Below are 15,598 nucleotides of genomic sequence, written 5' to 3'. Positions count from 1 at the left end.
TTTAAAGATGTTAATGTGGTGAATTACGTTAACAGATTTTCTGTTACTGAATTATTTGTCTTCCTGGGGTAAACCCACTTGGTCATAATATAGGAGATTCACCCCATTATATTTCTCATTTTTCTATATAGTTTGCTAGTGATTTCTTTAAAAGTTTTACTTTTATTATCATAAATGAGATTGGTTTATAATTTTTTTTCTTTGTACGCTCCCTGTCAGGTGTTTTGTTTTGTTGTGTTTTGTTTTGTTTGTATCATGGTTACTCTAGCCTCAAAATGAGTTGGAGAACATTTCTTCTTTTTATGTGTTCTGGAACATTTTGTATAAAATATCTATTATCTCTTCTTTGTAGGTTTGGTGGAACTCACTTGTAAAAACCTTCTTGGTCTAGTGGGGTTTGTGCTTTTTTGTATGCTTGTTTGTTTTTTGTGGTAATATTTAACCTACTGATTCAATTTCTAGATTGGGTATAGGTCTATTCAGGTATTTGTTTCTAGGTCAGTTCTGGTAGCTTTATTTTTCTAGAAAATTGTCCATTTCATGACACATTTCAAATTTGGGGGCATAAATTTATAGAATTCTTTTGCTGTTTAAAACCCTCTACCAAATCTGTATGCGCCCCTTTTATTCCTAATATTGCTTAAGTGTGCCTTCTCTTTTGTCGGATCAATTTTGCCAGATGTCTGTCTTATTTTATTCATTTTTTCACAGAACTGGATTTTAAATTGTTTGGTTCTATTGTCACTTTCTTTTCAATTAGCGTATTTACATTTATTTTTATTATTTCTTTCCTTCTATTTTTGATGTTACTTATTGGTTTCTAACTTCTTGAGTTACTTAATTCTTTAGTTTTCAATCTTTTCTAATGGAAATACGTAAGATTATAAATTTCCTTCTAAGTTCTGCTTTAGGCATATCTCAAGTTTTGAAATGTAGTTTATTACCGGTGTTCCGTTTTAATTTTTAAGAAGTATTTCCATTATGATTTCTTCTTTGACTCATGAATTACTAAGAGCATATTTTAAAATTTCTGATTGAATGGGTTTTCAAGGCGCTGCCTTTTTGTTGATTTCCAATGCTATTGCATTATAGTCAGAAAATATTATCTGTTATATGGATTCTTAAGTATTTGTTGAAATTTGCTTTGTGGCTTATCAGTACATGGTCCTTTTTTGGGAAATGCTCTATGTGTGCTTGAAAAGATTGAATATATCTTTTATATATTCACTATTATTTTCACTATTTGTTGGATGCAGGTTTCTCTATATATCATTAGGTCAGACTTATGAATGGTGTTATTCACATCTTAATGTATTCTAATGTTTGCCTTCTTGAGCTATCAATTACTGAGAGAGGTGTGTTAAAATCTCCCACTGTGATCGTAGATTTGTTGACTGATAATTTTTTTCTTTATGTATTTTGGGGCAATATCATTAAGAGCATTCCAGTTCAGAATTGTTACATCTTCCTGGAAAATTGTGCCTGTTATGTAATAACCCTCTTTATCCCAAACATGCTTTTTTGCCTAAGGTCTATTTTGTCTGATGATAATATATAGCTATGCCCGATTTCTCTTGGTTAGTTATTTTCTTGATGTATCTTTTCACATCCTTTTACTTTCAACTTTTCTATGTCATTATGTTTTAGGTGTGTCTCTTGTAAACAGCATATAGCTGGATTTTGTTATCTTATCCAATGTGAGAATCTGTCTTTTAACTGGTGAGTTTAGTCTTTTTATATTTATTGTGGTTACTGCTATGTTTGGATTTGTTTATATCACTTAATTTTATGCTATTTACCATGCATTTTTTTCTTTGCTTTTTTTTTTTCTCTTTTTTGATTGGTATTGATTGAATTTTCTTTATTTTTTTCTTCCTTTTACTTGATTGGAAGTTTTATATTCAGTTTCGAGAATGTATAAATAATCATTACCTGTAAAATGTTAAGACTTGACAAAGTCTAACGTTAATCATTCTTTCCATCCTCTTCTTGAACAATACCTGAGAATGCTTTCATTCTTATCGCTGTCCTCCAATTTTTCATACTGTTGCCTGGTATTTGAGTTTTGTGTTGTTTTTATTCCCCTATTATCATCATCAATTCTTACAGTAAACATATTTTGATTTACATGTGTTATGTAATTTTTTTTTCTCCATTGCTTCTGGCAATTCGTTCTTTTTTTTTTTTTCCCAGTGAAGGCTAAGGAATGGAAAACTTAGTTTTCCTTGGCCTGAAATGCTTTTATTTTATTCTTGAATAGTAATTTAGACTATAGTTCTAAGCTCAACTAAACTTATTATTCTTTGTTACTTTGGCAATATCATTTTATTTTTGTTTGACCTCTTCTCTTTTCACTTTTAAGATTTTCCTCTCTGTCTTTGGGTTTTTTTTCAGCTTCACTATGATGTGTCTAGGTAGAGGAAAGGTTCTCACTGGGCTGGTGGGTAGAGGTTTTTTTTAACCTCACTGGAGTTGCAGCCTGTTAGCGGTCTCGGTTATATGCAGGACTGTCAGTTCTCACATCTCGGGGCCTCATCTCCTGGCCCTGCCTGGGCAGTAACCCAAGTCCTCTCCCTTGCTTTTCTAATAACCACCACCGTGGCTGCCCAGCATAGGCGCTCAGCTCTTCCTTTGCTTATGTCTCTTGAGGATCTCCCATGCTTTCTTATGAGCTCAGCCATGCGTTAAAAAACAAATTTGTTATATTTTATCTAGCACTTTAAAGTGTTGTTAGCTGAAGGGTTTTCTCATTGGCCTATTCCACCATTTTCCTAGAGCTAGATGTTTGCTCTTTATGGGTTTAGCTCCACACGTTGGAGAGCAGTGTTAAATGAGCTTATGGCAACAGTCCCCCTGTGTTGAGACACCATTCTCTGAGTTCTAGCTGCAGACTCCAGATTCCTTACCTTTTATTCAGGTTTTACCTTAAGTTTCTGCTTATAGCTAAATTTTTAGCCCAGTTGAACATAGTGGTCCTTTTTTAGGATGATCGCGATTGATTTTACACTGATGGGGAAATAGAGAAGCATGCCCTGGGGTAGTTGATAAAGGATACTGTCTTCAGGAAAGAAGAAACCATTTGAAAGTTTTCTTTCCATTATGCACTTCCCCCTGGGGCCAAAGATGCTTTAAAATACTCACTTTCTTTGGAATTGAGAATGTTCTTCAAGAGTTGCAGTGATTGAGATGAAAGTGTAATTAGAGCCTTTCTTCCCTGGTCCTGGCTCCTGTGGGTGGGCCAGAGGTTTACTAGGGCTGTTGCTTGTTTTCCCTGCCTGTAATTGCCTGCAGAAGCCCACTGGTTCATTCCCAGCACTTGTTTTCACATCCTCAGGTGCCTTCTCCTGCTTTCTCTTCTGTCTCCGACGGCAGTCAGAATACTCCTCCTCTGATGCTTTCATTGTGTCATTTCCCTGCTGATAGCTTCACAGTCGATCCTGAGTATATTAAAGCTAAATTCCTTAGACTGTTTCTCAAGATGGGGTCTTCTAGCCTCTTCCTATTCTTATTTTTTGTTGTCTCCTCTTGACGGCTGGCTATATCGCCTCTTCCTTGTGACTTGCTCATTCGTACCTACTTGTCTTTGTTTACGCCTTCTGCCGTGTCCTCCTATGTCACGTCCATTATTTAAGATTTCTTCCAGAAGGCCTTCCTTCGTTTAACTTACCTTCCTGAGTCTTTCTTTGTCCTGCCACATTATATAGTTGTCCTATCTTGCCATGTATTTATGTTGCTCTGTTTTTGTTCTGAGCACTTTCATGAACTACCTTGTTTTCCCACTGGCTCGTGGACCATTGCTCTTTAATCCCATGAAGGACTGGAAGTGGTACCTTTTATACTCCCCCTTCCCACAAAATCATCACTGTCAAAACAGAACAGTGAAGTAGGAAAGAAATTTCCTTTCTTTTCCATTGAGTTCTTTACAGTCTGGAGAGATAAAACTTTATAGAACAATTAGCGCAAAGCACCTTATGTAATTAAATGTTAGACTTTGTGCTGCTGATATAAGTACCTGCGGAACTAGGGATTGTTTTTGAATGTGTCTTCTTTTTTGTATAATTATAGAAGCAGAGAAGATTGCACAAGTGTCAAAAATTCAGTTTCAGCAGAAGGTGATGGAGAAAGAAACTGAAAAGCGCATTTCTGAAATTGAAGGTACACCAGGGCGTAAAGAGGCTCTTGACTGTTCTGCTCAGCCTCGCTGCCTCAGGAATCGCGCTCTTGTGTGTGGTGGGTGGGAAGGCCGTAGGCGGGGTGACCTCAGCCGGAGGAGGGGGCTGGCCTCACATTCTAGACAAATGGTTTTAAATTGCCATTACATATCTAGCTCTTGGCTTGGTTTGTGACTATGGGTAACTCAACCTTTTTCATTTTCTGTCCTTAAATTGGGGCTTATTAGCTCCTATTTTGTTCTCAAACAGTATGATAATTACCCATAATCAATTGTAAAGAATGTATAAGATGAGAAACCCCACCACAACTAGTTTATCTTCTACCTGTCAACCAAAAAAGAAAGCAAAACAAAAATTGCTGGGAAGAAGGCCCGGTTTTCACAGAGGCTCTCAAATGACTCTTGATTTCACATAGTGAGATACTGACTGCTGGTCTTAGCTCACAGCCTTGAAGACCAAACATTCGGCCTTTTTTGCTTATATACAGCTGCTTCCTATCATTCTGCATTAACTGACTGGATCAAATTCGGAGGGGGTGGAGACAACGCAGTAAATAGAGCAGAGCTTCCATGTCTGGACTTAGTCATTTCATTTGAAGCCGACAGCCTCAGAGTGAGGCTTTGGGTGATGGGGGTGTGGGGTGTGGAGGAAAGAAGGAGCAACTTTAGATGGAAAATGAGGCGGGCTCAGATGAGCTTAGAGTTATTCGACATTGACAAGAGTGTTCCCCTTTGAGAATGAGCTGTCTGGGGACTGAGATTTGAAACTGCTAGTGGTGTCATATGCCTTTAAAGTAATGTAAGTGATCAGCATGTCAAGCAGTGGTGAAAGGTACTCCCCCTTAAAGCAGAGTCTGAACTCGTACCCGCGGAGGAGCTGGATTGCAGCTTTCCTTTGTTTTAAACACCCTGATTCTTTTGTTTGCTAGATGCCGCGTTCCTGGCCCGAGAGAAGGCAAAAGCAGATGCTGAGTATTATGCTGCACATAAACATGCCACCTCAAACAAGGTGCCTGGCTCTCCATGTCACTCTTCTAGTAATAGTTTGGGGTTTGTTTTCCCTTGTGGGTTGTGGGGGCCTCCAATGTGATAGAGGCAGTTTTATCCAGTGTCAAGGAAGGGTAGTTACCATCACACCATCTATTTTAGAATCAGCCAATCACTTAGCAAGACAATATTGTGCACTCATTGGGTAGGGAATTTTGTGTATTTCCTTACAAAAGCAGGGAGCTAGGACAAAGGCAAGCAGATATAGGAATGCCACAAATGCCATATAGCCATTCATATGTACTGCTGTATAAGAGCTCAATAATCAGGGAGGTTGAGGGAGAATGACAAGAATGATGGGAGAAGAGTAAAGTTCACTTAGAATTGCTTCTCAGATAAGGTGACTTTTTTCGGTACATGCTAAGTTTGTTGAAAGTAGTATTTCTCGTCAGAGACATTCTTGGTATTTTGGAGCAAGGTACTTTTTCATTGTTGAAGACTATCTTGTAGTTACGGGATATTTTGCAACCCTAGCCCTTGCCTACTAAATGTCAGTTGTGCTTACCAATTATTTTAACAGTCAACACCCCTCCCCCGCCCCCCATGCACACACATTTCCTAATGCCTCCAATTGAGTACTGCTTGTTTACCAGACTTAAAAATGTTCTAGTCATGAGGAATCGCATGTGTAATTCCTCAAGAAAGGAGGCTGGCTTGTCTGTAGGTGACCAGTGTTTGTGTAGAGACTGGGGTAAGATTAAGTCTAGAGAGCACAGGCCTAGTTAGCGGGAATTACTTAATTAAGAGGCAGCTAGAACCATGGCGTTCTGAGAAGGGAAGGACATGATCAGGGGTTATAAGGTTATTGGTTATAGAGTAGATTGGAACAGAGGAAGAGGTTGCTGTGGTGTGTGATACATTTGAAGGATTAAAGTCAAGATTTAAGGTATAGAAAAGGCTTAAACTTTCAATTTAGAAAGGAACAACATAGTATGTATTCAGAAGAAATGATAAGACATAATAGGTTAACATTATGAGAGTTGTTGGTACTTTAAAATTCAATATAAATTCAGAAATAAACTTGACATTGAAGGACACGGCTCTGTAGAAACAAAATGAAGTTTGGTCAAGATGAGGGCAAGATGAGAAACTTGAGTTTACAAAACTAGCGATATAAACCTGTCACAGGGGAGACTGACCAGGCGCAAGTATCAAGACCTCGTCATTGAGGTTGGCCTTGTGCCGAAAGGGGCAGTAGTTGTATTCCACTTTGAAAAATGTTATTCAGATGTTGACCCATATTAATAAGGATTTTGGAAGTAATTTGGTCATGCACTGACCAGATTTGATGGCAGTGTTTCAGCAGAGGATATGAGTCAGCTGGAGAGGGTCTAGATCCAGGGAGTGGAAGCTGCCAGAGGGCCATGAAGGACAGGGGGGCTTTGGCCTGGAGGACGGGCTGAGCCCTGCAATGAGGCGTGGATCACTAGGGAAGGTTCTCAGGGGCTTTTGGAGGAGTATATTTTAGGGAACATTGGAAATGAATGAGTTTTAATCAAACCCAGAGAGATTTTGGTTGGATATATCTTAGCACCATGATTTGAACAAAATGCTGTGACAGGGAAAGAGATCTGGTGATTGACAGACATCTGTCCATCACAGTTTAAACATCCAGCTTCTGGGAAGAGGCAAGAGGCCAGGCCAGGTGATTTCTTGAGATCTTTTCCATTCCTGGGATGTGGTCAAGAAAAGCAGAATCACAGATCGTTGATTATAAGGTTATGAGCCCAGGCCCTTTCTTTGACACTCTGCCACTCTCATCCGTTGACCTGTTCACCTCTCAAGAGAACCAGCAGAAATTCCAGGTTGATTCCAGGTTGAATTCAGCTAGATGAAATGAGAAAGTATTTATGAAAGCACTTTATCAGCCCCAAGTCACTATAGAAATGTAATTATCACTACTTGGGGAGTTATCATTCATTGTTCCCCAACCCCCCCTCCCCAATCCTTTTTTTTTTCTTTTAAATTAAAAAAAATGAACAACTTCTACATGAGGACAGGAGCTTGCTGAAGGATCTTCAAGTCCAGAATATAGCTGTTAAGGGGATAGCCACACTTCACAGTGAGAGAGGGTCATTGGCAATGATTCCGAGTTGAGTAATGATACTCAGGAGAGCCGGAGGGAAATGTGTGTGAGGAAAGAGAGATGACTGTACGCCACAGTGTCCTGATGTTTTTGCTCTTCTTTGCCCCCACACAGCACAAATTGACCCCGGAGTATCTGGAGCTCCAAAGATACCAGGCCATTGCTTCTAACAGTAAGATCTACTTTGGCAGCAGCATCCCTAGCATGTTCGTGGACTCCTCGTGTGCTCTGAAATATTCAGATGTTAGGACTGGAAGCAAAAGCTCTCCTCTCCTCTCTAAGGAGGCTCTGGAAGCCTCTGGAGAGAGCCCCATCCAAAAGAAGGAGAGCATAGGTTGATGCAAGATGTGGAAATGTTCTCCCATATCAAGATGTGGCCCAAGGGGTTAAATGGGAACAATGGTTTTACGACTCTCCCTGCTCGTCTGTTCTGCCTCTCCTGTGGTAGTCCTGGCTTTTCAGCTGATTCCAGGATAGAGCCAGCTGTCTGACACCCAAATGGTCTTTTCAGCCACAGTTTTATCAAGTATGCTGTGTGTTCCTTTCTAAACTGGTACTCATGAATGAGGGAAAGTCTGATGCTACGGTACTGCCTGCACTGGAATGTTAAACACTAAATACATAATAAGCTGTGTTTTCTAAGCTGAGATCTATTGAATAATGTTTACAATGGTCCCCGGGGAAATGTGTGCTCTGCCATTCAAGAGAGAGAAGGCCAGAGAGGAGCCGGCCAGGATGTGGTAAGTGTAACGAAGACTCATTACACCTGGGACCCAGGCTGTCTTTAGGGTCCGGTCTCAGCACTCATCCATGTGATTGATTAGCAGCTAGTCCGCTGAAGTTCCCCAGGAAATGATCTTCCACTTGAGCAACCATTTACTTGATAGATTTGCACTTTTTTGTTTTCCTACAGTCAAGTTGGTGGCCTGCTGAGACATGTAGCTTGCCACTCAACCAGAGATTCCTCCTCGAGATTCCTAATCACAAGTTTTGTGCATTAGTAGGCTCAGAGATAGAGCTTGGTTTGACGTTTGGGGTGAGATGAAACCTTTACTTGGAACCAAAGCTCGGGGGCCTTGCATACTCAATTGAGTGGTGACTGTGTCACTGCCCTAGGCCATGTGTGACGAAGGTGCCTGGTTTCTAGCTACAGACAACTCCTTATGTGTCACCTCTCAGCTCTGGCTAGCCAAGAGCGGGACAGGGCTTCAACCAGAAATAGCAGCATACATACAGTTCCTAGCTGTTCACTGCACAGTATTGTGTCATAACTGCAGGAAGTTTTTATTTTGAAAACTGGATTTGGGGTACATTTATTTGCCCCAGTACCTCTGCCTAAAGGCCAATTTCTAGGCTGCCATGGTTACTAGCACACCAGTTCTCCTTCTCAATATTGTTCATCAGGAGCCCAGTGGTGTGGAACAAAGAGTAACTTAGAAAGCATCCTTGGTCATCTTTGTCTCCTGCCCTCCTGGCTGTGAGATGCAGAAATCAAAGTTCTCCAGCTTTCTTTCACCTTCCCTAGGAGATAGAATCCCACTGACTTCTGGGGCAGCCAGTGGATTTAATCTTCCATAAGAGGATGACAGAGAGCCTGTGGCTGTGGGCAACCTAGTTCGTCTGGACTTCTTTCTCCCTGAGATTAACTTTCCTGAAATAGCGTGCCCATAGTTAGGCCTGATGTGAGCAGCTTACGACACCTTTTGTGTAGACTATGTTCAAGCCAGACAGAAAAGTCCTGGGACCACTTCCAGCAACCTTCCAGCCGACCTTCAGTCCCGTCAGGCTCATGACAGCTTGTGGGTTGTGCCAAACACTATATGGGAAAGGAGTCCCAGATTTGAGCGGGTCTTTTCCCTGGGCCTTATCCTATAGAGACGTTTGTAATATGGAGAGAATCATTTTTTGTTTTTGCTCATTTAATTGTATACATTCTCTTTATGACTGAATTTTGTGTTCTCTAGCCCTCCTTAAAAGAATTTTTGAACTATAAAAATAAACTCTTCACCTGTCATATGTTGTTGCTGCAGATAAATAATGATTGTTGTGGGAAGTCTGGATCATTGACCTTTGTGCTTTCATTCCTAGAGACGTTTCCTATTCCCATGAGCTAAAAGCTGCTGCCCCAGAGTGCTGGGGGTGGGCTGTCTAATGAGCCGCAGGCTCTGGCGGCAGAGCTGACGCACAGGGAACTCCATTAGGAAGTTTTAAAGAAAGTGCTTCCACTTGAACTCCCTCCCGTGGGGTGTGCTTCCCTGTGCTCACTCGAGCTCTGAGCCTGTCCCTCCTTCAGGGATGTTTCTTTTGGCAAACATACACTGTAATCTTGAGTCTAAATTTATATGTAAAATGCTACCTTTTGTAAAAAAAAAACCCAAAAAACTAAATAAAATTATTTTACTATCAGTGATTTGTGTTTTCCATATGTCTCCATTCTTCTCTGTTGTCTTAACAGGCTTGCAGGCTGTCTTGCCCATTTCACTAGGCAGCCACTTTATTTACTAGATTTACTTAACTGTAGAGGCTTTCTTATACTCTTCCCAGAACACTGCCTCCCTGATATAAGAATTTTTAAATAATTTGTTTCAATTACAGTTGGCATGCAATAGTATACTGTTAGTTTCAGGTGTACAACATAGTGATTAGACATTTATATAACTTACAAAGTGGTCACCCCAGTAAACCTAGTATGTGGTATAAAAGTTTTGTGAGCAGGGTTTTCCCTTTCTTGATGCACGGAATTTAACAAGGGATGTTCTTCTGATTCTTTGTGGGATGCAGCCAGCTGCAGAGGAGAGAAGAGGGAGATGGAGCAGTGTGCCCCATGGAGACGGCCTGAGAGCTGGAGGAAGGGAGGACGCAGTTATCCTGGGGCACAGGACAGACAGATTGTAGAAATCATAACTGGTACGGTATAACTAACTTCACGAATGCAGGTGTTAGCCCGAGGGCCAGACTTGGACCTGTCTTCCCAAGTGCTCAGCAGTCCCTCCTAGGGACAATTCACAGTGATGCTGGGCAGCGGGGCTTGGTGATTGGGAGTTTGGAGGAAAGCAGCCATTACTTGGGTTCTGTGGAATCCAACCCCATAGTAACCCACATCTGCTGCTGCACACCGGGAAATTTAATTCAAACTATCCCTGTAGTCTTTTGGTAGGTATTAAAATGAAGTAGCTTAGAATTAAGTGGTTTCTTCCTCTTGTCAGGAAGGAATTTCGTGAATTAGAAGTTATGGCTTCTCATTGCTTTAGGATTAAGTCCCCGATGTGTGCGTACAAAGCTGTTTGTAATTTGGCCCCCGACTGACCTCTGCAGCCCAGATCCTTGAATGTGCCTTTGCATATATTGTTCCATCTGCCTGGCTCACTTTTCCTCCCCTATAGCTCCAGCTTTGCCAACTCCTAATGACTCTTCACTTCAGAGAGGTCACCCTGAACTGCTAGGCCAGGTCAGCACCCCACGTTTCCACCTTTGTAACCCTTCACACACCTCGCATTACCTGCTTCCTGTCTTCTCAGAAATGTTCCGCTCTCTGGGGGCAGGGACTGTGACCGGGGTCTTTCCTGGGGTAGTAGCTATTGCTCGTGCCTAACATGGTACCTGGCCCATATGAGTTAGTCAGTTTTGTTGATTGAAAGAACAAAAGGATGAATGTGAAAGCAAGTTAAGTGAATAGTGGGGAAAAAAGGTCAGAAGTTAGGCTAGAGCAGGGGTCGGTCGGCAAACTTTTGAGATGGAAGAGCCAATCCTTTCTCTTGAAGTTTTGTGAGACCTATAAAACAAATGAAATCACCATTATGTGAATAATATCCTTTAAAATTTTTACAAATGAAACCATGATAGTTTTATTTTCATTTTCAATTTTACTTCAGAGCCACATGTACGTACCCAAAGAGTCACATGTGGTTCGCGAGCCGCAGTTTGCCGACCCCTGGGCTAGCGTGTTTGTGTCAGGACTTAATGAGAAACATAAGCAGTTACCTAACATCTCTGAACCTGTCTACCCATCCATGCAGGGCTCTTCAGTGGGTTCAGCAAGGTAAGTTTATGCACCTGGCATAGTGATTTGCATGCACTGATTGTTGGGTATGTTAGTTCACCCAGTCGATAGGAGTCAATGTATGTCTGTGTCTGAATAGACTTAAGTTCCCATAGTGGAGAGCACAGTGCCTGATCTTTACAAGTGCATCATAAAAAACACACTGAGTTATGTCTTCAGCAGCTATGAGCCGAGCTAGCTGGATTTTAAACCTCAACCACAGCCCTCCAGGAAAATCTCAACAAGCTGGCTTTCAGCTTCTTGGCCTTCTCCTGTTCTCTTGTCTTTGAAGAAACATGTAGAACTACAGATGACCTTAAGCAATGCAGGGGTTAAGGGCACCGTCCCCCTGCCCAGTCAAAAATCTGTGTCTAACTTTAGACTCGCAAAAAAGCCTTACAGATAACAGCTGATTAACACATAGTGTGTATGTTTTGTGTATTATATACTGTATTACAATAAAGTAAGCTAGAGAAAAGAAAACGTTATTAAAATCATAAGGAATTGAAGAACATCTATGTATAAGTGGACCTGTGCAGATCAAACCCATGTTTTCAAAGGTCAGCTTTAAATTACCGTTCATTCACTGATTCATTGCTCACTCCAAGTATCCATTATTACATAGACTGTAACTCAGAATGACATTTTACTTGTTTCCCTTACCATGTTTTTTTGGAATTTGTACTTTTCTTTCCATCTTTTTTCCTATTATCTTTTTCTATCCATTTTTCTATTTTCCATCTGCTACAGGCTGGATGTTTATGTCTCCCTAAAATCCGTATGTTGAAGCCCTACCCACAATATGATGGTACTTGGAGGTGGGGCCTTTGGGAGGTAATTAGGCTGTGAGGGTGGAGCCCTCATCAATGAAATTAGTGCCCTTAGAAGAAGAGACACAAGAAAGATGTCTCTCTCAGCCATGTGAGGACACTGCAAGAAGGCAGCCATCTGCAAACCACAAAGGGCTCTCACCAGACACCAAATCTACTAGCACCGTGATCTTGGACTTCCCAGCCTCCAGAACTATAAGAAATAAGTTGTTTAGGCCACCCAGTTTATGCTATTTTGTTACAACAGCCCAAGCAGACTAAAACACCATCTAATTCTATTTTTTACTCTTCCAAACTGTTTTATCTTTCCTTCCTTTCTTCCAGTAAGTATATATTGGGCATCTAATATATGCTAGTTGTTGAGGCAACAAAAAGGTTTATAGCCTTGGGGGTGCCAGGCAGGAGGGGGGGGGGCGGGCAGGGGCAGCAAGCAAATAAAGGCAAATATAGTGTGGTAAGTAACATAGCAGAGTGGACCCTGGATGCCAGGGCACACATGAGGGTCAGCCCAGCCTAGTGATTTCTAGGAGTCAATGTCATATTTGAGCCAAAATGTAAAGGATGAACAGGAGGTAGCCAGGCAGCTGAAGAGTGATGGTGGTGGTGGAGTAAGCTCCAGGCAGAGGGATCACCAGATGTTATTGTATTTTAAAAAGCAATTCGCTGGGTTCCCTTGTCTCAGCAGTGCCATGCGTGCATTTCACATGTGTTTCACCACAGGGATCCTCCTACACTATGAAAGTTGCAGTCATTCTGTACATAACTCAGAAATGCACAACTAATATCTCCACGAACAACCTTCAACCAGTGTGAGACAGGAGTGCAAGGGGTCAGAGAGGAGGTGACCCCTAAACCCTTTTCAATGGAGACAGCACCCCCCCTGATAACAGGAGAAACAATGTGAACATCAAATTAAATATAATTCAACAAATGTTTGTTAAGTGCCTGGAATGTGTCAGAAAACAAACTGTATAATAAAGTATTGGACCAACAGTGAACAAAATAGTGAATAAGACATCATTTCTGCTCTCAGAATCAACATTCTTATGGGAAGGTAGGCCAAACAGGTCAAGCTTTGATAAGACTATATCATAGTGTGTGTGAAAACAGAGAATGGGGAATATAAAGAAAGAAAGTTATGCTAGCCAGGTAAAGATTGGGATAACAACAATAAAAAGACAACCCAATTTTTAAATGGACAAAGGATGTCAATAGACATTTCCTCAGAGAAGATATATAAATGGCCAATAAGAACATGAAAGATATTCAGCATCATTAGTCATTAGAGAAATGCCAATCAAAACCACAATGAGATACCACTTCATACCCACTGGGAAGGCTATAAAAGATAGACGGTAGCAAGTGTTGGCAAGGATGTAGAAAAATTGGAATCCTCATACTGTACACTGATAGTAGGAATGTAAAATGGTGCAGCTACTTTGGATTATATTTTGACAGTTCTTCAAAACGTTAAATGGTCACCATATGACCCAGCAATTCCACTTCTAGGTATCTACCTAAAAGAATTAAAATGTGTCCACACAAACTGAACTGTGTAATTTTAAAAGGGGCTTGTATGTGAATTATATCTCAATAAAGGTGTTATAAAAATAATAAAGGCTCAGGTGATAGTGTGAAGACAGTTCAAGAATCTTCCAGCAACCCACATAAATATAGTCAACTGATCTTTGACCAAGAGCAAAGGCAACACAATGGAGAGAAAGGGAGTCTTTCCCACAATAGTGGGGGGACAAGTGGACATCCTCATGCAAAACAAATGAATTGGGACACAGACCTTACACCCTTCACAAACATTATGATAAATGGATCATAAACCTACATGTAGAACAAAAAATTATATAATTCCTAGAAGATAACAGAGAAGAAAATCTAGATGACTTTGGGTATATCTATGACTTTTTAGTAAGATAACAAAGGCACAATCCATGAAAAAAATAATTGATAAGCTGCACTTCAGTAAAATAAACTTCTCTGCAAAAGGCAATGTCAAGAGAAGAAGAAGACAAATACTGACTGGGAGAAAATATTTGCAAAAGACACATCCGACAAAGGACTAGTTACCCAAAATATACAAAGGACTTAAAACTCAACAATAAGAAAATAACCCAATTGAAAAATGAACCAAAGACCTTAGCAGACACCTCACCAAAGAAGATATACAGATGGCAAATAAGCTTATGAAAAGATGCTCCACATCATATGTCATCAAGGTAATGCAAATTAAAACAAGTTACCACCACACACCTATTAGAATGGCCAAAATCCAGAACACAACAACAAATGCTGGTGAGGATGTGGAGCAACAGGAACTCGCATTCACTGCTGATGGACATACAAAATGGTACAGCCACTTTGTAAGATAGTTTTGTCTTAAAAAACTAAACATCCTTTTACCATATGATCCAGCAGTTGCACCCATTGGTATTTGCTCAAATGAATTGAAAACGTTTATACAAAAATCTGCACATAGATGTTTATTCATAGTTTCCCAAACCTGGAAGCAACCAAATCGTCCTTCAGTACATGAGTGGATAAATAAACTGGGGTTACTCCAGACAATGGAATATTATTCAGCGTTAAAAAGAAATGAGCTATCAAGCCATGAAGAGACATGGAAAAACCTTAAATGCATATTACTAAGTGAAAGAAGCCAATCTGAAAAGGCTATCTGCTGTATGATTCCAACCGATGACATTCTGGAAGAGAAAACACTATAGAGACAATAAAAAAATAAGTGATTGCCTGGAGTTATGGGGAGGGAGAGATGAATAGGCAGAGCACGGGATTTTTAGAGCAGTGAAAATACTTGGTATAATACTATAATGGTGGATACACGTCATTATACATTTGTCAAAACCCATAAAATGTACACCACCAAGAGTGAACAGTAAAAAACAAAAAACAAAACACACACACAAAAAAGAGTGAACAGTAATGTCAACTGTGGACTTTGGTTCATAATGTGTCAAGTGTTGGTTCACTGATTGCAACAAATAACCACTTTGGTGCAGGATTTTGATGGTGGGAGCAGGGGATATATGGGAACTCTGTCTTCCACTCAATTTTGATGTGAACCTAAAACTACTCTAAAAGCACAGTCTTTAATAATGAAAGAAAAAGTCTATTAAAAAAAACAAAACAAAAAAAACCCTTTCAACATTTTTAAGCAAGGAAATGATATGTTTAGGTGGCTTTAAAACTGCCCTTTCCCAACATGTTTCCAAAATCCAGCTTATTTGTTCACTTGCTTTCAGCATCCAAAACAACATTTAAAGTCCTAACTTTTTAAAGAATTTCAAAGTCAATAATTTACCTCATTTTGAAATGTCTGCAAGTGAACACTTGAAATCAACTCAGCAAAAGCATCAGTGGACACTGGTTCCACAGAAAGTGCTGGAAGGAAT

General features: G+C 40.3%; 1 protein-coding gene across 2 annotated transcripts in view; it reads left to right on the top strand.

Moving 5' to 3' along the window:
* The window catches only part of ERLIN1 (ER lipid raft associated 1), a 31,117-nt gene extending 21,799 nt beyond the window's left edge, over nucleotides 1-9,318 (top strand). For both annotated transcript variants that reach the window (XM_019636325.1, XM_019636326.1), the window contains exons 10-12: nucleotides 4,066-4,155; nucleotides 5,101-5,180; nucleotides 7,419-9,318. In XM_019636325.1, the coding sequence (XP_019491870.1) occupies nucleotides 4,066-4,155; nucleotides 5,101-5,180; nucleotides 7,419-7,643 (395 nt within the window). In that variant the 3' untranslated portion in view covers nucleotides 7,644-9,318. The remainder of the gene's footprint in view (nucleotides 1-4,065; nucleotides 4,156-5,100; nucleotides 5,181-7,418) is intronic.
* Nucleotides 9,319-15,598: the final 6,280 nt, after the last annotated feature.

The sequence above is a fragment of the Hipposideros armiger genome, unplaced genomic scaffold, assembly GCF_001890085.2.
Source record: "Hipposideros armiger isolate ML-2016 unplaced genomic scaffold, ASM189008v1 scaffold_28, whole genome shotgun sequence".
NCBI lineage: Eukaryota > Metazoa > Chordata > Mammalia > Chiroptera > Hipposideridae > Hipposideros > Hipposideros armiger.
Note: the sequence above shows the minus strand (reverse complement) of the source record. Positions and strands in the feature narration are given on the sequence as shown.